Raw genomic sequence first — 25,824 nt, 5'->3', positions numbered from 1 at the left:
GATGAAGCTAGACTGAGGAAAGGTACCAGGGCAAGGGCTGTCTACAAAGTGAGACCACTTCCTAACAATCAGGGTGAGTAAGCAATGGAGTGGAGATGCTCCAGAGTGTAAGTGCAAAGAATCAGAGTGAATGGCTGACAGTAACACAGCCAGCTGAAAGCAGAGTCAGGAGCACCCTGTAGCAAACACCAAACCACTTTCATGAATAGCTATTACTAAAGTGCATGTATATGTAAATCTAACTCAGCAAAACAAAAGCTTCTCTACAACTGGAAAGAGAACTTAGTTGTCATATTCAAACAATTTCATAGCTCTGGAACCTGAATATCATATAAACTTACAGTTCTGTAAGTCTCTGCTTCTTGCTGAATGTCCTGAAGTTTATTTTCATTCTCTGTGAGAATTGCTTTTTTCTGTAACTCTAACTCTTCCAGGGCCAGAGATTCTTGCTGTTCTTTTTCTTGGGTGATCTTCAAATATTCTGATTGACATTTTTCCTGTGCCAAAAGCAATACCACCTTAGATCCAAATAAGCCTTCAGCATTCCCAAAGTACTTCCATAGGAATCATACATTTCATTTGAGCTGCACACCAGACCTATGAGGTAGGCAATATCATCACCTCTCTCTTCCCATGCTCTAGTCTGTGGCTTTTACAGTGTGGTCTGGCCAGTCTTTGCCACAGTTACTATTGATACGAAAATTTTTATTTCACCTGGCCGGTGTAGCTCAGTGGTTGAGCATCGACCCATACCAAGAGGTCGCCAGTTCCATTCCCGGTCAGGGCACGTGCCCAGGTTGTGGACTGATCCCCAGTGGGGGGCATGCAGGAGGTGGCCAATCGATGTTCTCTCTCATCAATGTTTCTATCTCTCTCTTCCTCTCCCTTCCTCTTTCTCTAAAAATCAAAAAAGAAAAAAAATTAAAAAACAAACTAAATTTTTGGTATTAACACTTCTTAGGGTAACATATAAAAGGCTTTCATGGTTCAAGAAAAAATGTTGTTTTGTTTTAAACTTTCAAATTATACTATTCCAAAAATCTTATCTTTGCTTTTCTGGTTATTGATTTGGTTAGTTAAATCGGTTGTTTTTTAATTTTACTTTTATTTTTTCAGTGTCGTATGGATTAAAAACTACTAGTGAAATTATTCCACTTAAAATGAAAAGTGCTTGGTTATTTTCATTTTTTCTTTTTTAAAATGCATTTTAAACAAAACTTTCTGGGCCTTGAGCTCCACTACATTCAGTCTGATGAGTTTTTAGACCTCTTCCTGAGTTATGCACTCACTGGCTCACAGCTTCAATGAACCTATCTTCTTTTGTACTTCTCCCTAATCATAGCCTACTGCCAGGGTGAGAAGGATGATAATAAACAAACTGAATAATGAGAGCTCATTAGATCAGTGAATTTAATTTTCACACAACACTAAGTTAACTAGCTCTGATAGCCCCTTCCCTGCCTACATCCTATACCCTCTTGACTCAAAGGTCAAGGCTACCAGTAGTCTGACCTCCAGCTGGTAGCCAGGGCGAGGAGATGACTACTTTGAAACACTGTTGTCAGGCCAGTGTGACTCAGTGGTTGAGCACTGACCCATGCACTAAGAGGTCGCCGGTTCAATTCCTGGTCAGGACTCCTGCCCAGGTTGCAGGCCCGATCCCCAGTGGGGGACATGCTAGAGGCGGCCAATCGATGTTCTCTCTCATCGATGTTTCTATCTCTCTCTATAATCAATGAAGAAAAAAAAAAAGAAACACTGTTTAGTTTACCTAGAGCAGTAAAAAATTAATACTTACAAGAGCTACTTTCATTTGCTCCTGAAATTCCCTTTCTTGAGTCTGAAACTTCTTGGTCATTTCCTGCTCTTTGCTGGCCAATTCTTCTTCATGAAGCTTCTGTAGTTGAGCAATTTTTTCTGAGGATTTCTGAAAATCAGACAGATAGTTAATAAAATGTAACTCTACAACTAAATAATACTTTGTTACAATTTGATTATCAAGCTATAGCTTTATAAGAGGAAAAATCAGAACATATTTCCCACATAAATCAAAAGTCACCAAAGTCTCCCCAGTTAAAAGAAAAACCAGTCAAGTATTGCTCTTCATTTAAGACAACGAGAGTTGCTGCTGCAGTAGTCAGGTCTTGTGGGGTTGAAGCCCCTTTTCCACGTCCTGCAGGGATTCCCTCACCAATCAGGATTGGGAAGCATAGCAGAGGAAAGAAGGTGCTCAGAGAGGCCACTCCACTACAGTCAAGCTGCCCAGGCTGCACCAATCTAATGATGCCTAGCTTTTCAGGCATGTACTATTTATTAAAAATATTGACCATACCCTGGCCATTATGGCTCAGTTGGCTGGAGCACCATCCTATATACCAAAAGGTGGTTGGGTTCAATTCCCAATCAGGGCACATACCCAGGTTTTGAGTTTTGATCCTCAGTTAGGGGTAACCAATCAATGTTTCTCTCTCACAATGATGTTTCTCTTTCTCTCCCTTCCTTTCTCTAAAATCAGTTTTAAAAAGTTTAAAAACAGCTGACCTTGTTCTTTCTCTGATAGGAAGACAATCTTATAAAAATGTCAAACCTCGCTAAATAAATGTAAAAATATAATAAAATAAAAATGGGGTGGGGGGCCACTAGACAAAATAAACATGTAAAAATAGCCAATACTCTTTTTAAAAATAAGAGTAATAAGAGGAGGTTATCAAATAGTAGAACATATTATAAAACTAGAATAATTATAACTATGTAATACCAGCACAGTCAGAAAAAGCAGTGGAGTAACACAGAGAATCCAGAAAAAAGCAACCATATGTAGTATTATAATATTTCATATGTAATAAAGACAGAATGTCATGTCAGAGAGGGAAACACGGATTATTAAAAAAAATTATTTGAAGCCCTGGCCGGTTTTGCTCAGCAGTTAGAGTCAGCCCACGGACCAAAGAGTCTCCAGTTCAATGCTGGTCAAGGGCACGTACCTTGGTCTCATTTGATCCCCGACCCTGGTTGGGGATGTTCAGAAAGCAACCAATCAATGTATCTCTCTCACATTGATCTCTCTCTCTCTCTCTCTCTGTGTGTGTGTGTGTGTGTGTGTGTGTGTGTGTGTGTGTATATCTTTGTCTCTCTCTCCCTCCCTCCCTCCCTCCTACTCTGTCTGAAAATCAATAGAAAAATATCCTCGGGTGAGGATTAAATAAATAAAATGATTTGGAGACTACTTAGTAGTCTCCTAGAAACAAATTGAAGTTGGCTCCCCACCTCACTCCTACGCTAAATAAATTCCAGTTCAATCAAAGATTTAACCGTTAAAAAATAAAAGCACGCCCAGCAGGTGTGGCTCAGTGGTTGAGCACTGACCCATGCTCTAAGAGGTCACGGGTTTGATTCCCAGTCAGGGCACATGCCCAGGTTGTGGGCCTGATCCCCAGTGGGGAGCATGCAGGAGGTGGCCAATCGATGTTCTCTCTCATGGATGTCTCTCCCTCTCACTCTCCCTTCCTCTCTGAAGAAAAATAAATTTAAAAGAATAAAATCATATAAGTGCCAGAAGAAAATACAGAATTTTAAAAAATGATCTCAAGTGAGAATGTATTTCTAAAGAAGAACAAAAACCCAGATAGCATTTTTAAAAAAGAAAGTTTTCTGAATGGCCAAAAACAAATAAACAAACAACATAAAGTCAGTGAGTAACAAACAGGGAAAATTACTTGGGTAAAAGCATCATATATCTGAACAGATAATTCCTACCATAAGTAAAGAGTTTCTATAAATCAGTAAGAAAAAGTCGAGAGCCCAATAGGAAAATGAGTCAAGGATTTAACCAGGTAACTCTAAAGGAAAAACTACAAATTCCTTTTTTTGTTGTTGTTAATCCTCATCTGAGGATTATTTTTCCCACTGATTTTTTTTTTTTTTTTTAAGTGAGAGTAGAAGGGAGGGAGGGGGAGACAGGCAGAAACATCAATGTGAGCAAGACACATCAATTGGTTGCCTCCTACCCTGGCTGGGGTTGGGGAACTCACAACCCAGGCCCATACCCTTGACTGGGAATTGAACCCAAGACCCTTCAGTGCTCCCATCAACGCTCTATCCACTGAGCCACACCAGCCAGGGCTACAAATTCTTTTTAAACATATAAAAATATGTTTATCATACTGGTAAGACATACAAACATTAACACCACATTGGTGACATTTTTTTTTTAACTGATGAGTTTGTAAAATTAAGCAACACCATCTTTGCTGGGGGAACATAATCCAATACATTGCTTGTGAGAATATAAACTGTCCTCCATAGAGTTTGTAGCAACTATGCAATAATGAAAAAATACACATAAATCTTTGCCTGAGTAATATTCTACTTCTGGGAATCTATCCTGAAGAAATATACATGTGAACAAATATGATAGGGATACTCATCATCTGCAACAGTGAAAAATAACCTAAATATCCACTAGTAGAAGACTGATTAAAGTATGAGACTTTCATATAATAAAATCCTGAGCAGTCTTTAAAACAAATGAGCATTACTATCAATTACCAATGATAAGGAATAATCTCCAAGACAGATTATTAAGTAGAAAAGCAAAATATAGAACAGTATATATAACATGCTATCTTGTATATTTAAAAAAAATTAAAGATAAGATTTTTAAAACATAAAAGAGACATTATATACAGAGACTACCACTGGGAAGTATATACAAAATAACATATGTCCATTTCTCTATCAAAGTGCTTTTTCCCCCTATATCCTGAACATCATGACGTGGTCAAATAAATAAAAATAAAACATATTTGAGTATTAAAAAAGTATTCTTTGTACTCAAAGATTGTCAAAAAAGCATAAGACTCAAGTTTTCAAATTATTGTAGCCCATTTCAATCTAGGATTATTCTTACTTTCATTACATCAACAACCTCCTGTTTCACCCGACTTAATTCCTGTTGAAGACTGCTGCGTTCTTCCTCATTTGCTTTTTCAATAGCTTTTATTTGTTCATCCATTTCTGCCTTCACTTTTCTCCGTGATTCTTCTGCTTTTTGGGCTGTACTCAAGGCTTTTTCAAGTTCCTCAAAAGCTATAATGAAAACAGCAAAAAACAAGTATCTCAAGAAATACTAACATTGAGTTAAAGTGTTTTACATTCAATTTATGGGAACTAAGAGCAGCAGTAGCAGGACAGGTTAAAAAAAACTCATCAGTATTTAAGCCAGGAGATATTTCTGAGTGGTTCAACAAGCCACAAGAAATGTTCATTCACTGAAACCAATTTGTCATTGAGTTCTGGATTAGGATCTTACAATTCCTTTTATAAACTTGAGCTCAGAGGTTTGAAACAAACGTTAAATTACTAATGGTTTCCTACTCTACCCACAAGTGCACTTAGAGACAGCAAACTTGAAAAACAGACTTGTACCTACTTCCATACTATGTAATTTTAATGCTTTTTTGTTTGCTATGCAGTTATTCTTTATTACCAGCAATTAGTTAATATTATTATATATTCACTAGGACAACTTCAATGGAGAAATTCTTTGCCTAGTCTTATTTTTAAAAACCTGTTAACCATGTAATAAAAGAACAGAGTTTTTTTTTTTTTAAACATTTACTGGCTGAATCACATAATTAAATAATGTATTTTGCAATGAAACCTATTGCCTGTAAAAGTTTCAAACTAGGACCATTAACTAGAAAACCCTACCTAATTCAACAGTATATAGAAAAGTACCACCAACAGGGAGTTCTTAGGTGAAATAAATAAGAATTCAGGGCCTGAGAAAAACAAACATCTAGCCTAGAGTAATATGATCTTTAAGGAGGCCAAATAGCTCACCCAAAATTAGACTGGTTGGGTGCAACAGCTGGGTAACTTGGCACCAAAAATATGTATGCATGTATGTTTATGTGTATGTGTGTATATGTATATGTGTATTTGTGTATGTGCATGCACATGTGCACTGTATATGTATGTGTACACACACACACACACTCTCTACTAGCATAATGATACCCTGTGAAAACCCTACTGTATTATCATTCTAGATTATTTCTTCTAGTTCTCACAGAATAGAAGACACCCGACCTCTTTTTACCATAAAAATGGACTATAAATAAAACATCAATTATCAAGATGGGTTTTCAATCCTATCAAGAAATATATGTTGGGCCCTGGCCAGTAGTTAGAGTGTCAGCCTGTAGACTGAAGAGTCACAGGTTCAATTCTGGTCAAGAGTATGCACCTCAGTGGCAATTCTATCCCCGGCCCAGGATGGGGTCGTACAGGAGGCAATCAATCGATGTGTCTCTCTCACATTGATGTTTCTCTCTCTCTCTCTCTCCCTCTCTTTCTCGTCTCCCCCTTCCCCCCCCCCCCCAATCTGAAAATCAATGGAAAAATATCCTCGGGTGAGGATTAAAAAGAAAAAAAAAAGAAATATATGTCAAGAGATACAGTTCATTGATATATGTGTGGCATTTTTTTTCCCAGTGGTATACAAAATGTGTAACTTCAACCTATGGCATCTCGGGGAAAAGAACCCTTTTATTAACCACACCATGGCTTAACAGAGAGTGGTTTAAGCACAGGAATTTCATACCTTAAGATAAAAACTGTTTTAAAGCATCTGCGTAATGGTAGATTGTATTAGTAAAGAAAAAGGCAACAGAAAGGCTGAATTCTACTTACAATTGGGAAACACAACTTACTTTGCTTAACATTTAAACAAAAACTTCTCTGGGAAACCTTGTATCTTTGACATAAAAAGAAATCTGATTTGTTCATTTTATATGCCCAAAGCATAAAACTAATGCTCAAAATACAGTTTAAATTTCAAAGAAACACTAATTAGCTGAACTTATTTTTAAAGATTTCTATACTAATGTTACTGATATTTGCCTGCAAAAAACAAGATTATAATCCTTAAATATAAATATGTAGGAAAATTAAGTATTTAAAAGACAATGTTGTCTGTTTTACTTAGATATTCCTTTACTATAAATTCTAGTGTAGCCCACGCCAGTGTTGGAACATCGTCCTGTACACCAAAAGGCTGCAGGTTTGATTCCCTGTCAGGTCACATATCTAGGATGCAGGCTCGATCCCTAGTTGGGGTATGCAGAGCACACACAAGAGGCAACCTTCATCCTCACATCGATGTTTCTCTCTCTCTCTCCCCACTCCCTTCCTCCCTTCTACTCTCTCTAAAAATCAATGGGAAATATATCCTTGGGTGAGAATTAACAACAACAACAAAATTCTAGTGCCAAGCATAAATAAATATCTCTTATTAACAAGAAATGTAGTTTCCTAATTTCTTAAAAATCAAGTAAAGTGATCATTATGGGAAAAAGATTCTGTAAGAGTGCTTACTGCTTAGTTTGTGCTGAAGGTTTAAATGTGGGAAAGGAAAAAACAGAAAATGACAATATTTTTTAATGCTTGGATTTCATCAGCATCTTTGTATTATTGTTATTATTCAGCATGCAAAAGTGTAACTGATCATTCCTAAGCCCTTCACAGAAATATTTTAAATCAGGCTCTGGAGAACCCAAAGATACTTTTGATATTCTTCCAGCAAAATACAGCTTTATATATTAAAAAAAAAAAAATTTGTCAACTGAGCAAAATAAAACAAATCTATATACAGTCAATACCAAGTGAATTTTCCTTGTTTTCATTTTTAAAATTCCAGAATCCAGTACAGTATAAAAATAGATGTAGTGCTCTCACTTTTTCAAACAAACAAAAAAATCCATGCCATGAAGTTCCTATTTACATATAACTTTCCAATTATTAAGTTCTCTAACCACAATCAGTAAACTTTAGAATATTCTCCTACATTACTTTCTAATTTTAGTGTTTAATCACTAAAATTTTGTGTTTGCTAAGTCATTTGATTATCCATCATGGTAATTAAATTAGGATAGATCTGGTTTCATGGTTCTTTTCATCTAAATTTAATCTTCTCTTCCACCTTCTGCTACCATGTGAGAGAACCATATAATTTTATACCTAGTGATCTTTTAATTCAATGTCCTCATTCAAATGCAAGAACTGAAACACCTAACTTTTCCTCAGATGATAAATCAACTTGAATATATATATTTGATGATAAAACTTTATAACTGTATTTAAGAAACAACCCGTACCTTGCATTATTTTTAAAAACTTAGAATACTAACATTGATCAAGTTTAAGTGAGCAATAGTATATCTTTCTAAACCAGAATTTCTGAACCATTCAATTATTGATGGCTTCTAACTCAACAAAATGCAGCATGTTACACCTCTAACAGACTCAAAAACTCAATTGCTTTCCATTTCCATCCTACTGTACAAAAATGTTAAGTACCAAAACAAACAAACAAAACCACCATTAAAACATTGCATTTATTTACATATAGAAAACATATTTCAAACCCACTCTGGATTCTACTCTGTATCACAAATGAAGCCAATTCCTTACAGGAAGTCTGTCTCCAATAATGAGTTTGATTTCAATGCTAAAGGAAGATACCCTGAGAGTTTACTTACTAACCAGAAACATCTCACTTTCTAATGTTGCAAAAACCAGATACAGTAAAGTGGTGTCCAAAATGGAACTGTGCTAGGGTTTTAATATGAGTACTAAAGAAGTATGCTCTGAACATCTACATGATGTTTCTTGCTTGCAATTACCCACGAAGGATAAGTGAGTGGGTAGAACAGAAGCGTGCAGCAGCCAGAACTGACAAGTCTTCTGCCAACATGCAAGAGTGCACGGAAAACCATGGTCACAGCACACACTGACAGGAGGCTAAGCACAAACTGCCGCCAAATGTTGCAAGAACACACTGTGTTCTTCCAAAGCAAAATTCAATGTATCTCAGGCAATTTTTATTTAAAAATAAAAACAAACTTTGAAAATATTTCTAGGCAAAAATTTAATGAATCTTAAGAACGGTACTCTGCCAAAAGTAAAATGTGGAGGAGGCCACACTTCATTGCTAGTTCCTCACTTTCCACTTTAGATGAGGTTCATTCACATCTATGGGAATTATAAAAGGGACAAATGTTCACTGCAAGAGTTAAATGAGAAATGTTGGCAAGAGCTCAATAATTCAACCATTTATTCATTATATATTTACTGGATGTTTGCCAACTGCCAAGCACATGTTAGGCACTGGGTGATATAAAGAACATTTTTCTGCTACTAAAACATTTTTTTTTCTCTCTCTCTCTCTCACACACACACGCACACATATACATACACGATTGAAGTAGTAAGAGGGAGAGCGAAATATAAGAATTCATCCTTAGGTAAAAAGAGTAATGTGGCATTTGCTTTTACCACTTCACCACCTTTTCCTGTCCTCATCTTTGATGCCCTTACCATAACAAATGCCAGAATTCTCAGATCCCAGGTAGCATTACGGTTTTCTTGCACTGTTCCAGAGGACATGTACTATAAGAACAACAAGATCCACTTCTACTCCCACTACAGGGAATAAACATGCAGAAATGTGGAAAGGCTGCCAATCTCTCAATTAAACTGCTGATCCTAAGAAGCTGATTGAGAACATCAAGAAATTAATAAATTAAGCTAGTGCCTAAGTCTTTATCCCAGAAAAAAAAAAAAAGCTACTAAAATGCATGTGATATTAAACTAAAAAAAACACAGGTAATACTACAAAATGAATAAAACACAAATTATCAGGAAAAGCAACAAAAACTTTTTTATCAGAACTCTCATCTAATCATCAAGAATCTTTTGTGAATAAAAGCAAGTCTCGTAGCAGTTTTCAAAGTGTGGTACAAAAATCCTTAGGTCCTGAGACCTTTTCAGAGGGCCTATAAGGTCCTCCATTTTCCAAATACATATCTGTATGAAGGGTGATTTTCTTCATATAATTCAACCAAATAAGATACCACCAGAGCCCTGGCCAGTTTGGCTCAGCAGTTGGGGCGTCAGCCTGCGGACCAGAGAGTCCCGGGTTCGTTTGCCACTAGGGGCACATACCGCCCCCCCCCCCCCAAAAAAAAGATATCACAACAGATTAAATGCAAAAACAGATATAAAATCCAGCTATCTTCTATTAAGCCCAACAATAAGATAAGCAAAAATGTAAAACAAGGCCACTCTTCACACTAAATTTTATTTTGGAAAATACAAGTAATTTTCACAAAAGTTTTTAGTATGTAATAGATTTATAATTGTTATTTTAAAATACACTAAAAAACACTTTTTAATTTCTGATACAATAAATATCACTACACATAATCAACATAAACAAAAGCTCTTTGGAATCCTCGGTGAGTTTTAAGAGTAGAAAGAAGTCCCTAAGACCAAAAAATTTTGAAAACCACGCCTCTAGAGTTTAAATGAAAATAAAGTAATACTACCACCCAGTGGCACAAAACCAGACAGTGCAATATTTATATATAAATTGGGGCCTTCAGATATTTAATAAACATCACATTTACAATGGAGATCTACTTTTTAAGCAACTTTCCAAAATGCATAACAAGATTCATTCTGTAAATCAATTATGCTTTGACTTTTTTAAATGTACAGATCTATCCAAAATTTCATGCACTTTAATATTAACCATATAAATTTATCTATTAAATACCTTAAAAACATCAGAATGATCTTGGAAAATATTCATCTAAAGCTGAGTAAATTTAATTAAATTGTAGATATGATTCTGTAGCAAAGAAATGTGTTCTGCTTGCTGATGGTTTCCAAAACAATGACAGTACCAGGGACATAAGCAAGTGCAGGGTGATAATGACTATCTAAATATATGGATGCACCTACAAACACATGACTATTAAATAAACAACCTATAATGAATGAAAAACTAATCCATTAAAAATAAATTTTACCATCAGATATTCATTTAGTGCCAAAATATATACGTATCACTTATCTAACATGGCAGACTTAAATTCTACTTTAAATCATACTTTTTTTTTTTTTTTTTGCCTGAGAAACATGGAATTTTCTTTGTAAAGCTTATCCTAAGCACCATGATAAGAAAATAAATAGCCCTTACCCCAGTCCTGTTCATACAAGGCTTGGGAAAGGCACCATGATTCACTTATTGGCATGTGTGGATGCACAAAAATGAGATGTTTTGTGAGACTTAAGACTCCAAGAAAACTTTGTTACATAAATTATCAATAACTAACAAAGCCCTTCCATACACATGTGATTTTTGTTTGTTATATAAATATGCATAAATCTTACACATTTAAAATATATAAACTATTTTAAAGGGTCCTTCAAACATCAAATAAATACGTTCCACTAAATGTCTTTCGTATATCAAGCCTAGACTATACAAACGAATTAAAAAAACTTATTTCCTGCACAAACACAACATGGCAATAAAAAAGCAAAAAATGTTATAAGCTAATCTAAGTTTTTAAATGCAGCCAATCATATAAAACACATAACTTCAGCAAAGACAGGGTGCATGAAAGGGAAACAGAGCTTACAAAAGATAGTGCACTCTGGAAACTTTCCTAATCCAAGCAGAATGTTTTAATCTTGCATAACTGTAGGCAAGAATATTTTACAGGAGGGGTGGGAGTTAACATGGTGTTGTGAGTTCTTTTTTTATACTGTCTTTATTTCAATCACTTAAAAGTAAGTAACAAAAAAGATTAAAAGTCCATGGGTAAGAATTTATCATGAGAAAAATCAAATATGAAATAGGCCATATCACAAAGTTGTTACAGTATTATTCAGAATAGTGGAAATATAAAATAATCCAGACACTGATCAGTGGGGAAATGGGTTAAGTAAATGAGATGCATGCATTCTGACACAGCCATTAAAATGTTAGTACTTTAGCAACATGTACAAGTACTCCTAATATAATACTAAATGGAGAAAAAAGGAGCATACAAAATTGCATATACAATATGGTAAAATATTATTTACAATAATATAAAAATAAGGATTAGAAAGAAGACTAAATGGAAGTATACTGAAACAACAGTGATGTACTTTCATTTTTTCTCTTTGTTTTGTAATATACTATATTAATAATTAGCCAGCTACCCCCATTTCCTACCCTGGTTGAAACACACACACACACACACACACACACACACACACACACACACCAGCCAAGACCTAGTGCAAGGATTAGTAACATTAACATTCTGCACTGGTGCTGCATTGAAGAGATAATATTCTAGACAATCAGTAATAATACCTAGCACCCATCAAATACAGCATTATGCACTTAAGCTAAATCACCAGACTTCTCCAACTTTAAAAATCTGGTTACTTAAAGATATGACCATCTTAAGTAGCATCTAGAAAGGGAAAGTATCAACAGTTGTAGTAAAATGCTTATAACAAATATACTTATTTTGGGGGGTTCTTATCCAATAAAATAAATTTTAACAAGACAAAGAGTGATACAGTATCATACTTCAAAAACATGCCTAGCCCTGGCCAGTTTGGCTCAGCGGTTACAGCCTCGGCCTGCGGTCCAGAGAGACCCGGGTTCGGTTCCCACTAGGGGCATGTACTTCGGTTGCAGTTTGTCCCCGGCCCTGGTTGGGTCATGCGGGTGGCAACCACTTGATGTGTCCCTTTCACATCGATGTTTCTCTCTCTCTCCCTTCCTCTCTCTCCCTCCCGCTCTATCTGAATTAAAAAAATGGAAAAATGTCCTCGGGTGAGGATAATAAAAAATTTTAAAAAGCCTAAAAATTCCACTGGAAAGCAGAATCATACCACAAGTTGATATAGCTCCTAAAGTAAGCATGTCACCATGTTCACATAGTCTCCCTGTTTTATGATAAAACTGTTCTTTCAAAAATAATAAACATTCAAATTTCCTTTGTCCTCCAACATATGGGAGGCATCATAGTTCATCTAGAAAAACTAAGAAGAGCAGTGCAATAGACTGGTTTCCATGAAAAGTGCTGGGGAATGTAATTGAACCAATTTTGACCTCCATAATAAGCAAGCCAAAGAAATCAGTTGTTAACTAATATCTATCTACATGTCAAAAATTACTAAATATATCAGAGTTAAACTTTTAACAGTTAAAATACATTAGGAGAGTTTGTATTCTTTAGTAATTATTTTATGTAGACACAATTTATTTCTAAAAATCTTAACAACTGTAAGCTTTAATGATGTTAATGTTTCCTTCACATGGCCAACTCTTATGTATTTAGTCTTTGAATTTTAACCCTACGAGAAAGACAAATATTTAACAGAGCAATTGAATTCTCCAAGAACCAGATGATGTTCACAAACTATTTATGAAAACTATTTCAAAGACCTTTTCTTACTTTTAATACTAAGTTGGAATTTTTCTGTCAATTGGCTTATCAACTTATGCTTCAACTGTCTTAAGAATCATTTTATGTTTCACCAGTTCAGCTGAGATTCAACTAAGACCATTAGATGAAATGTAGTCGGTGTGCAAAAATAGTTTTCATAATCGACTTCAAAGACAGTACCTCCAATGTGGAATCAGTCTGTTGTAAGTTTCTATCACAGCCCTCAATAATTATGACCCAAAATAAAAATTTAAATATCTATAAAAGCAATCATAACTGTGATCCAAAGACTTTCCAAAGGGAATGAAAATTAAATAACTTTAAGTCTTAATACTCTAAGTATTTATTAATCTTTATTTATTTATATTTTTTTTGTGGTACATGCCCCTAGTGGGAACCGAACCCAGGACTCTCTGGTCCGCAGGTCGAAGCTCAACCACTGAGCCAAATTGGCCAGGGCTAATCTTTAATATTTTAACAGTACTATTAACAGAAAAGTTTCTCAATTTATAGGCTATCAATTATTTACAAAAATATAGTTTTATGAAAATCATATTTAAATACAAAATATATCTGTGTTTTGGCGAAGCAAGAGAAAGGCTATATCATTAAAGACTTGATTAAAATAGTTATCTGGGAAATTTTTATCCTACATGTGAATTAACCATATATTTTATCTACCGTTTCATCATTTATCCCTTTCAACTTGATAACTATTCGTGGGTTTCTAGCTCCTGACAAGATACACCCCATTACATTTTAAAGAAAATGTAATCCCTTAACCAGAATTATTTTCCCTTGACTGGCTATATTAGTTAACAAAAGCAGTTCTAAAATATAAAAGGCTTGATATGAGAAGCTGAGACTAACTCATTAGTCTCACCATTTTCACTAAGAGCAAACCTGTTTAACAATGTCTCACAACTCTCAAACAGCTTCAAGTAAGTCTTCAGAGATTATAGTCTGAGAGATGTCGTCTATTAATGTTCTCTGAAAAAAAATTTTCTTAGGTTTACTGGGAACAAATTAACTAAATTTCCCAGCCACTTATCAATAAATTTTAAGGAGATAGGAGGTATTAATGAACAACCAACTACCTCTCTCATTCAGACCCATTCCCCTCCTTAAACCTTACAATCTGGTTTCTACATTTCTTAAGCCGCATCCTGGGAATCAAATCTTAACCAAATTCAAAGACTTTTTAAAAAGTCTTCATCCAAGCCCTGGCCGGTTTCACTCAGCAGTTAGAAAGTCGGCCTGCGGACCAAAGAGACGCAGGTTCGATTCCGGTCAAGGGCACGTGCCTCAGTTGCTGTTCATCCCCAGCCGGTAGGTGGCAACCAATCGATGTGTCTGTGTCACCTCAATGTTTCTCTCTTTCCACCTCCCTCCCTCCCACTCTGTCTGAAGATAAATGTAAAAATATCCTCAGGTGAGGATTAAAAAATAATAATAATAATAAAAGTCTTCATCCTATCTCCCCCACTTCTGGAAAGACTCTGATATTCCCTCCAAAAGTATAACATTTCACAATTCCTATGACTTCTTTCATAACTATTTTCATTGATTTCTCTCTGCCAAACTCAAGATCTCTCTAGCTGAGAGCAGATTCTAGAATCAAAATGCCTGGATTCAGATCCTTACTATTTTACTATTTACTCTGTGTGCGTGAATGTAGGCAAGTTACTTAACTTCTATGCTCTTAGGTTTTCTTATTTGAAAATGAGAATAATAGTACCTACTTCATAAAAATTGTAAGGAGGACATACAAGTACATACACACAAGTAAAACATCTATGACAGAGTCTTGCCTAAAATAACTGAGTGCTGGCTATCAGTAGGAGTACCAGCAGCAGTGAGTGCATACATGCTACTGTTGCCACTATCAGTACTACAACTGTAAAACTTAATCTTTTAGAAATCAGCCTCTCCTACAGATTGAACCATAGGCTTCAACCTTAGGCTAGTGACTCCTGAAAGATGATCCATTTTCTTATTTCCAAATTCCTACAAGTCAATTTCATTTGGAAAGTTCATGATTGGCTCAAATTCAAAGTATTTAATAAGCAAACTCATTATTTCACCCCATGCCTCAATTTCCCCATTTAGATTTCCTATTTTGACTTCACACCATTCATTCAGTCTCCTAAGCTGAAAACCTTGGGTGTCATCTTGGATCCCTCCTGTCTTCTGCCCCTCTGAGTTGATAAGATACCAAGTTCTGCAGACTGTACTCTTCCTCCTTCCCAGACCCACAATCCTAATCAAGGTGGCCAAAGCACTCAGTCCCTCAAACTTAGATTTCTACCTCTGCTTCTAAGTTTGACTTCACCTTCACTTCTTTTCTCCATAAAACACTAGCTTCCACATGTTATGCTTTCCTACTACTGGTTTCCTTTTGCCTTATACACCAAATCTAAACTCATCTACTCACCTTTTAAGATTTTAACAGTCAGTTCCTTCACAATCCAACTTTATTCCCTAGCAAGAATGGCCTTTAGTTGATTCACACACCCACTATGGTCACTGTGCTTATTTATGGTCTTACAGCATCTGAGATGTATGCTGTTCCACCACTCTGTTTAGTTCCATTCTATTAATTTGAGGCCCAGCTTCAAAACTCACATCTTCACTAACCTGAAGGCACCGGTTCATTCAACCATCTCCACTTTCTAACGCCTCTCCTTTTTCCTAGCATTGATCAGTACTGTACCTATCAAATACTATGCTGGTCTCTATACATTATGCTGGTCTCTATACATTACAGCCTAGCCATTTATTATGTCAAAACATAATGTTATTAGGTATAACACTGAATTATTCATTATTCCTTTAAAAAGTAGACTATATCTTACACTTTGTTTACCCTAGAGCATCTATAAGGTAGCAGTTATTTAATATGTACTATGTTGGGCCTGTTTGGGGAATTCCAAAATTGTAAACCTGAATTTTGATGCTCTAAGGCAGTAGTCAGCAAACATTTCCTACAAAGAGCCAGACAGTAAATATTTTAGGTTTTGCAGGCCATATATGGTCTCTGTCACATATTCTTTTTCTTCTTTTGTCCAACTACTTGAAAATGTAAAAATCAGCCCTGGCCGGTTTGGCTCAGCGGTTAGAGCATCGGCCTGCGGTCCAGAGAGACCCGGGTTCGGTTCCCACTAAGGGCGCATACCTTGGTTGCAGTTTGTCCCCGGCCCTGGTTAGTCGTGCGGGTGGCAGCCACTCGATGTGTCCCTTTCACATCGATGTTTCTCTCTCTCTCTCTTCCCCTCTCTCCCTCCCACTCTATCTGTGCAAAAAAATGGAAAAATGTCCCCGGGTAAGGATAAAAAAAAAAAAAGAAAGAAAATGTAAAAATCAGCCCTGGTCGGTTTGGCTCAGCGGTTAGAGCATCGGCCTGCGGTCCAGAGAGACCCGGGTTCGGTTCCCACTAAGGGCGCATACCTTGGTTGCAGTTTGTCCCCGGCCCTGGTTGGGTCGTGTGGGAGGCAACCACTCGATGTGTCCCTTTCACGTCGATGTTTCTCTCTCTCTCTGTCTCCCTCCCACTCTATCTGAACAAAAAATGGAAAAATATCCTTGGGTGAGGATAAAAAAAAAAATTCATTACTAGCTGAGAACTCTACATAAATAGACCATAGTTTACCAACCCCTGCCTCTTCTGAGGAATAGTTCATTGCTTTAGAGTCTCTACAGTTAAGCATTTCTATTAATATTTAACTAATTTTTCTAAACATTGGTTGGTCAAGTTGCACTTTACATGACTTTGGAGCTCTGACATAAGATAAGTAACCCCTGAGTTCTTACCAGCTCGTTCAGACTTTTCTTTCTGTTCCCGTAATTCCTCTCCCTGAGTAGTCATCTCTTTGATGCGACTACGAAGTAGGGCAATTTCTTCTTCTTTCATCTCCAGGGTTTCATGCATCTGCCGTTTTGTCTCTGCTATTACCATTCCCTAAACAGAAGCACAGGCTCTGAAGTGTTTGAATAACAAAACTACATCATCAATAGCATGTATTAAACTTACTTTAAAAGGCAGAAACAAAGTATTTCTTACTAAATACAGCATAAGAATTTTTTTCATGATTTCACAAACTGAAGTCTGTGTTTTCCACTATATGCTATACTACCTAGTATAATAACCTTGGTTATCTAGCTTATCAGGGTATATTTGATATAAAAATTATTTTAATAGTAAGTTTAATCTTTTAAATATTGAAAACATATTTCAATTTAAAAACTTATTTTATAATCCTTCTATGAATGTTTGCTATAATTTTCCCTATCTTAGTAAACGGTTTATAACGAATGGAATATAGCTTTTGTATTAGGTTCAATTATTGTGAACTATAATTACAAATCTGTGCTGTAACACAGAGAGTCGAGAGGCTGCTGAGAGTGTCAAGTTACTGCTGCCACACTGAATGGGCCAAGACCCTGGTACAGATCTACCTGGTTTTTCTCTTTCTCCTTGTGACAGTCTACAGTCCCATCACTAATCCTTATAATGTCAGTGAGGCACCTTCATTCCTCCAATTTGCTAATTGCTACTGTCTTCCCACTCTTGGATAACCTACACAAGAAATGAAGGTCATTAAGTCAATCATTCATGACTAGCAAAAAATAGGGTGGTTCAACTTGTCCTTAAAAAACAAGATTTTGCGCCCTGGCCAGTTTGGCTCAGCGATTACAGCATCGGCCCGCACACCAGAGAGTGCCGGGTTCGGTTCCCACTAAGGGCACATACCTCGGCTGTAGTTTGTCACCAGCCCCACTTGGGGTTGTGTGGGTGGCAGCCACTCGATGTGTCTCTCTCACATCAATGTTTCTCTCTCTCTTCCTCCCTCTCTCCCTCCTGCTCTATCTGAAGATAAATGCAAAAATGTCCTCTGGTGAGAATTTTTTTAAAAATAAAGAAAAATAAGATTTTGTGATAGCTATTTTATGGTCTTAAGATTATTACATTGCTTCCAGGGTTTATAAACCCGTTTTATTATATAAAATTTCAAAACAAAACCGTGGGCCTTCAGTTTCTTCAAACACCAAATCACAACAGAAAAAAGAGAGAGAGAGAAAGAGAGCAGTAAAACCTATAGATTAAAAGAAGTTTTAACAGTCATATCAATCATTTGCAATGAAAGAATCTAATTTGAATCCTAATTCATAAAAATGGAAAAATAATGTATGAGACAAAAGGGAAGTCTGAAACTAACTAGAAAGTTGGTTATACAAAGAAATTATTAAATTTTTTAATGTGATCATGACTATGTGGTTATATTTTTATAAAAAATAGAGTCCTTTATTTTAAAGATACATTAAAATACTTATGGAAGAAATTATAAATATTTCTTGGATTTATTCTAAAGGGTTGAGGACAATGGGGGTTGGGAATGTACAAATGAAACAAGATTAGCTATGAGATGTTAACTGTTGAAGCTGGGTGATGGGTTCATAGGAATTCATATCATTAATCTTTCTACTTTTGTAAATGTTTTAAGTTTTTCATAATAAAAAGGTTGTTTTTTCAGGTGGGGCTTCATGCATTCTATAGAGTAGACTATAGCAAAATGATATTATAGAATGAAAAGATTGCCAATACATTTCAATATGTCAGCTCTGACATGTTCTTAATTACATGACTACTGTAGCTATAAAGTAGCATACTAAAGAAAATGGTGGATGGTATGTAACAAACTGGGAGCTGCTTTTAAAAAAGGACCCAAGAACTTGGGACTGAGTTAAGTCAAAACTATCTGCCCATGGATTTCTCAATTGTCTTTGCTGCCATAGCTATAGCTACAGCTCCAACTCTAAACTACCAACCTCATTCTGTTTATGCTAATTATATATTGCCCCTTCTTTATTTTTTAGGCATTTTATCTGAAAGATTATTCTGTTTCCATATTTGAAAAGACAATAATTTTAACATTCACATTTAGCAATGCCTTAACTATAAATAACTTTTCTCGGAAACATGTTATGTACTATAAACAGACTTCCTTTGCAAAAGTTATTTTAATCTATAAATCAAAATACTAACTGGGATCCGGAAATCAGAGAATCAGCTTCACATGATACAAAACTAATGCTAACAGTTATATAAATCTAGAAATTAAAACAAAAATATTTTTCATGGAAGCAGCTGCAATAATTTTGGAAAGCAGAGGTCTGAATGCTTCCAAGTGAATTTTGGGGCCCCCTGCCAAATTTTAGTATCATAAGTATTGTTTTACCTTATCTTGTTCAAGTTGTTCAATTAAGTTCTTTGCATCACGTAACTGAGTGATAAGCTTAGTCTTCTCAGCCATATGAAGCTCCTAAAAATTTTAAAAATTTTAAAAATTCATTTCCATCTCTAGTAAAGCTTCTCCTCATATGAGAACTCTAAACATTTTATCTGATTTGGTTATTTTTCACAGTCTAGAAGAAAAGTACACAGGATGTCTCAAGTATGGTAAATGCTATGAAGCCCAAGGCACTTGGGTGTTGTCTTCATGCTGTCTATGGAGGAAGGGAGAGGCTTTGCAGAGGAGGTGCAGGCCACGCTGGGGCCTGTGCATCTAGCTTTATGGGGCTACCTTCAACCAAATCATTTGCTCTTTTACCTTCATCTTTTCTAGCTCTTGAAGTCTTTCATCTAGTTGTTCCTGCAGTGCTTCTTTTTCACTGGTTAACAGTGTACATTGTTCCTTATGTGACTGAATTGTTTTCTTACAACGCTGCAGTAGGTTCTCTTGACGCTTAACTCTTTGCTGAAGTATTTCCAGTGTGTTAGCAGAAGCTCCATCTCCAACTATTGACAATAAAGCAGCATAAGCAGGGGCAGTCAGTAAGGAATTTAAGGCTCCCTGGGAAATTTAATTATGTTAGTTCACAGGACTGTATTCTTATCTAAACACTCTGCTATACTCTGAGCCAGATCAACAAAAGGGGTATCCTTCCTGTGTCTTAGCTCCTATCCCAAAAGAATTTAATAAAGTATTCCTTCCAATGTATTCTAATATCTTCCAGAAAAAAATTCCAGTAGGTACACCTTTCTCCATCTCCTGACATTTACGAGTGAAGTTTTCAGACCTCAGGGGAATTTCAGCATCCCTTACTTGTTGGTTCCTCAGACAGCTGCTCAGCACCTTACTGTGGCTCTAGCTAGACCAAAAGTTCATCATAAATCTCTTGAAGACAAAGAATTGGTAAATAAAAAGTAGAAATTTCATTGACTATGTACCTCAAAGCCTCAAAGAGTAGGGAGGACTATAAATGGATTTTAAGAAAAGATTTAACTATTCTTTTCCAATTAGATAGCAAATAGGGCAAACACAGGTATCTTTGAATGCAGAACGATGTAATATTACTTAAAAGTTTAGAAAAACAATTACAATTAGCATATTCATTAACCTCAAGCAGAACTATCCTGTTTATATGAAAACTACTGCTATCAATAAAACAGTGTAAGATAATAAATTGATTTCAATTATAATGAAAGTATGGTGCTACTACCCACAGATTGTCAAGTCTTAAAACAATTACTTAGTTACTTTCTCCTGAATAACAACAAGGAACCAAAAAGAAAACAAAAATTCTTGGATCTTTCTGGAAGTGTTAGGATCAAGGATACTTTACTGCCATCTCAGCCCATGTTTATTAGCTCATATCCTAGAATCTCTCAACATCCTCCTCTAAATTTTAAATTAACATTTGACAACATGAAGCTTACCTACTGCCTCAACATCACTCTCTGTATTTTTTTCTTCAGTGACACCTTCAGCCTGTGGTTCCATCTGAGGGAGTGGTTTTGGTATATCAATATTCATCGGGCCATTTCGTAACCGTTGTTTCAGTAGAGAAACCTAAAAAAATGTACTTCATTTAAAAAAATGATCCAAAAGAAAATATGGCAGTCGTACTTTCTTTAAAACAGAGAGAATAGAGGAAATTATATCTTTTTTGCTATACTGAGGGGGAGATTAAAAGGTTTACTCCCGCCCTGGCCAGTTTGGCTCAGCGGTTGGAGCATTGGCCTGCAGACCAGAGTCCTGGGTTCAGTTCCCAAGGGGCACGTACCAAAAAAAAAAAAGTTTACTCCCAATGCAGTTGCTTTTTGTATTTGTTATTTCCAATTATATCAGTTAGCCAAAAGACAAAAGATTAACAATTATCCTTAAAATTGAGAAGCAAAGAATTTTAAAAATACACAATTTTTTAAATTATCTGGAACCTATACATATCCCATTAAAACCCCTTTATTGTTCTTTATCCAAAAATTCCACACTTTTAATCTTTTACCTGAGTCTGGAGAACACTGATATACTGATCTTTTTCCTCTAAAGATGCATCAAACTCTTCCTGGAGATGTTTCTTTGCTTGCTGGTCCATTTGGAGCTCCTAAAACATAAAGAATTTTATAGGGTCATGGCCCATATGGCTCAGCGGTTAGAGCGTCGGCCTGCGGTCCTGATAGACCGGGGTTCGGTTCCCACTAAGGGCATGTACCTCGGTTGCAGTTTGTCCCCGGCCCCGGTTGGGTCGTGCGGGAGGCAGCCACTTGATGTGTCCCTTTCACATCGATGTTTCTCTCTCTCTTCCTCTCTTTCCCTTCCACTCTATCTGAACAAAAAAAATGAAAAAATGTCCTCGAGTGAGAATAAAAAATTTTAAAAAAAGAATTTTATAGGTACTTTTCAGCATAAAAAAAAAAATACAGACTTGAAGTTTTCAAAATATAAAAACACAATCTGGATTTGCATTCCTCCTAAGATAAGGTATCAGAAACAATAATTAAAAGATAATTAGCATTTAAAACAGTATTTACACCAGCAAATAATTTTGATCCTTAAAGAATATGAAGATCCAAAGAGGATATTTTGTAGTTGTAACGACTGCTGAATAAAAAAATTACTTAAGATAAACTTTATCCTACTTTAAGACATCTCACGACTATTTATGCTACCTTACATTCACTTGATCTAAAATTAAATTGTTATATAACAGCCAATCGAGCCTTTCTCCTCCCAAAATATGAAAGTGTTCGATAGTTAAAATCAGAAGCTTCCTCGTCTGTAAAATAAAAAGGTTCAAGTAGTTCATTACCAAACAGGAAAATTTCAAGTTCCTGAAATTACTACTCAAAATGTTGCTTTCTTTAGGTCATTAATGAGCATTCCTAACTAACTCCAATGATCTTTACCTCTGTGCTACAGCAGTCACCAATAATGATCTCCTCAATGTACCTATTTTCCGTGGCTTCAGGTCTCCTGCCTATGTCCTATCTTTTACAGTTTCCACTCTGCCCATTCCTGATTCTGTTGCCTTCTGGCCCTCTGGGCTCAGTCCTGTGTCCTCGGTGCTCTCTTTTACACTTACTCCACTGGCATGCTAGAGACGAACTTCTAGAACATTTTATACATCCTATCAAAACGCACCTCCTTTTTTCTAGGATTCCTACTTTTCTTACCTGAAGTCTTCCTCTGACTTGATCCATCCCTCACACATTTACTACAAAATTCTCCTCAAACAATATTTTCAAGGACTTATAAGCAACACCCTCTTCTTACATTGTTTCAAATTTACTAATTCTCAAAACATTGAGGTACTAACTGTCCTCTATTCCCACCACACCCACACTGCCCAAGATCTCTAAGCTTAGTTACTGTTTTTTTCACTGAAGACTCCTGGCTTGACTTCCTCTCACAACATTAGTCTCCTAATGTTGGTCTTCCCATAAGAACATGTCAAGAATGAAGTTTTCACGGATCCATGGTGAAATAACAAAACAGAGGTTAATGCAGAGAATTTTTCTTAGATCCAAATCCTTCATTTGAACAGCTGTACTTGATTCTGAGAATATGTCCTTCCCAATTTTTTGTGATAGAAAAAAAAAACCACACCTTTCTTGTATGAAATAATGACAAAAGAAGAATCTGATTCCTTATTCTTGATGTCCACACTTGAAAAAATAAAAGCATTCTATGACAATTCTCCTGTCCCACATTTCTGGAAGGAACTGGACATGATTTTTCAGCCTACGAAATTCATAAGTCTGGAAAGAACTGTCTTTCATGACTTTGCCCAGGCCAATTTGTTAGTCTGGAACCTCTGAACATTTCCTCAACAGCAATGAGTCCTTTACTTTCTTTAAAATTCATTTCTTCTAAATAATTTTTTATATCCTAACACACTAGACTCTGTTACCCAGTATCTCTAACAGCCCTTTAAAAATGCCTCAATTTATACTACAGTTTTCAGTTTTTGAATTTTTTTTTAACATTCCAGCAATTTGACTAAATCCTTTAAAAAGGGGGGCGGGGGGAGCCAAGTATTGATTCCAAAGTCCAATCTTAAAATTCTGTATCTTGACGGGGAGGGGGTCTGCATATTAACTCTTAGAGATGAAAAAACATGTTCAAGATTTTCTATCATCTGACAGTTTATATATCAACCTCAATCACCCAAACTATTTTGATACAATTAAGCCTATGAAATAAAAGTAACTCATTCAGAATAAACTATATTTCCACTTTAGCTTTAAATCAATAATAATTTTAAAAATATTTTCAAGCCCTGGCCAGTTTGGCTCAACAGTTGAGTGTTGGCCTGTGGACCAGAGAGTCCTGGGTTTGGTTCCTGCTAGGGGCATGTACCACACAAAAAAATAATATATTTATATATTATTTATCTGCCTAAGTTTATCTGCCATTGAATATAGTCAATAATGCTCCCTTCCATTAACTGCTTAAACCAACCCCTGTTCAAGTCATAAGAATAAAATACTGAAGTGTAATGTAATTAAACTTTTAAACAAAATAATAACTGTCTCTATAATATTACTAAATATGACAACCAATTCAATAATTCTCCTACTGTTGACCATTTAGATGGTTTCCAATTTTTGGCATACCCTGAGATTAACATTTTTATCCATAAATTTTGCAAGTCTTTCTGATTACTTCCTTACAGAGAAATTCTGATTAGTGAAATGTATCAAATACCTTTAACTGTTTCATTATTTTTTTATCTCAGTCCTATGTTACCCATTATGTTCTGAGGTGATTTCAAGCTGCAAAAAGATGAACCCTCCCTCCCTGAAGTCAGCTTTGAGAACAGCAACTGCTTATAAGAAATTGCATCTGATGAGCCTGGAAAAAGTGCATGCCATATACAGAGAGGACAGAGAAAAGAGAAGACATCTAAGACAATGTCTTCATTTATTCTCCATTTAACTGGCCTTAAAAAGGAATCTACTTAAATGAGCTCATAATTTGCACAGCATAATTACCACTTCCTCCAAGCATGATATTCCTGTTTAATATCTATTTGTGTTATTAGATTCAAAATCAGGAAAAGAAAGTTACAATATTTTTGTTGGAAATGTTTTTACTTACCTCTTTACTTCTTTATCTTAGTCATTTAAAAACACCTAACACACTAGGTATTGACATATTTGCCTATATAGAGCTATTGTTTTGTTTTGTTTGTCCTCCAGAAAATACTGAGATGTTCATGTACTCTATCATATCTCTATATCTATATATCTACCTATCCCTCTCTATATATACACACACATGCACACAACACACACACACACTCATAATCACAAAGGGAAGAAATAAACTACTAAAAAATACTTTCTGATGATCTTAATATAGCAAAATAAAGGTATTATACTCAATTTTGGCCTGTCTAAATCAATAAAGTACTAATGAAACTTTGTATAGCTTCCATGAAGAATATAATCCCAAAGAAATAAAACATTTTATGACTTATATCATTGCAAATGTTTAATTAAGTGGCAATCATGATTTTATGGGTTATATTATCTAGTTGAAGGAAATTTTTCTCTTCATAAACAAAATTGAAAGTATCTAAAACTATCACTTACCTACTCTATATTTACATGAAAATTACTGGGTAAATGTTTCTTTATGTAATTGGAACCAGGGTACAGTTCAGACATATATCTTAGCTACTACAAAAACAGTTTAGAGCCCTGGCCAGTTTGGCTCAGTGATTAGAGCATCGGCCAGTAGACCAATGTGTCGTAGGTTCGACTCCGGTCAGGGGCACATACCTTGGTTGTGGTTCGTCCCCAGCCCTGGCTGGGTCATGCAGGAGGCAACCAGTCGATGTGGTTCTATCACATTGATGTTTCTCTCTCTCTCTCTCCCTTCCTCTTGTCCACTCTATCTAACAATAAATGGAAAAATATCCTCAGGTGAGGAATAAAAAAACAAACAAAAATAGTTTAGATATGTGTCAAGAAAGAATGTATTACATGTGCTCTAAACTCCTTCTTTCTTCTGTTTTCTCTTATTAGCTGTCTTCTGGCCATTTCAATGATTACATTCACTAGAAGCAGTGTAGTAGGAAGAAGAAAGGCCCCCGAAGACTCCATGTCCTAATTCCCAAACCAGAATGACATTATAAGAATTCGCAGGTATAATTAAATTAAGAATCTTGAGATGGGGAGATTCTCCTGGATTATCTGGGCATGCCTAATCTAATCATATGGGTCCTTAAAATC

General features: G+C 35.8%; 1 protein-coding gene across 8 annotated transcripts in view; it reads right to left on the bottom strand.

Annotated features, from left to right (window-relative positions):
• The window catches only part of GOLGA4 (golgin A4), a 100,921-nt gene that overhangs the window by 37,253 nt on the left and 37,844 nt on the right, over window positions 1–25,824 (bottom strand). For 7 of the 8 annotated variants that reach the window (XR_004960133.1, XM_036266376.1, XM_036266373.1 and 4 more), the window contains 8 exons: window positions 21,591–21,689; window positions 21,022–21,154; window positions 19,913–20,100; window positions 19,541–19,624; window positions 17,115–17,262; window positions 4,910–5,088; window positions 1,799–1,927; window positions 342–497 (listed from right to left, as the gene is read on the bottom strand). Coding sequence is in view for 7 of the 8 variants with exons in the window: in XM_036266376.1 (XP_036122269.1) it covers window positions 342–497; window positions 1,799–1,927; window positions 4,910–5,088; window positions 17,115–17,262; window positions 19,541–19,624; window positions 19,913–20,100; window positions 21,022–21,154; window positions 21,591–21,689 (1,116 nt within the window). In the remaining variant the exon portion in view is untranslated. The remainder of the gene's footprint in view (window positions 1–341; window positions 498–1,798; window positions 1,928–4,909; window positions 5,089–17,114; window positions 17,263–19,540; window positions 19,625–19,912; window positions 20,101–21,021; window positions 21,155–21,590; window positions 21,690–25,824) is intronic. The other variant, XM_036266372.1, reaches the window with a different exon arrangement.

This window comes from Molossus molossus, unplaced genomic scaffold (genome assembly GCF_014108415.1).
Source record: "Molossus molossus isolate mMolMol1 unplaced genomic scaffold, mMolMol1.p scaffold_m16_p_18, whole genome shotgun sequence".
Lineage (NCBI taxonomy): Eukaryota > Metazoa > Chordata > Mammalia > Chiroptera > Molossidae > Molossus > Molossus molossus.
Note: the sequence above shows the minus strand (reverse complement) of the source record. Positions and strands in the feature narration are given on the sequence as shown.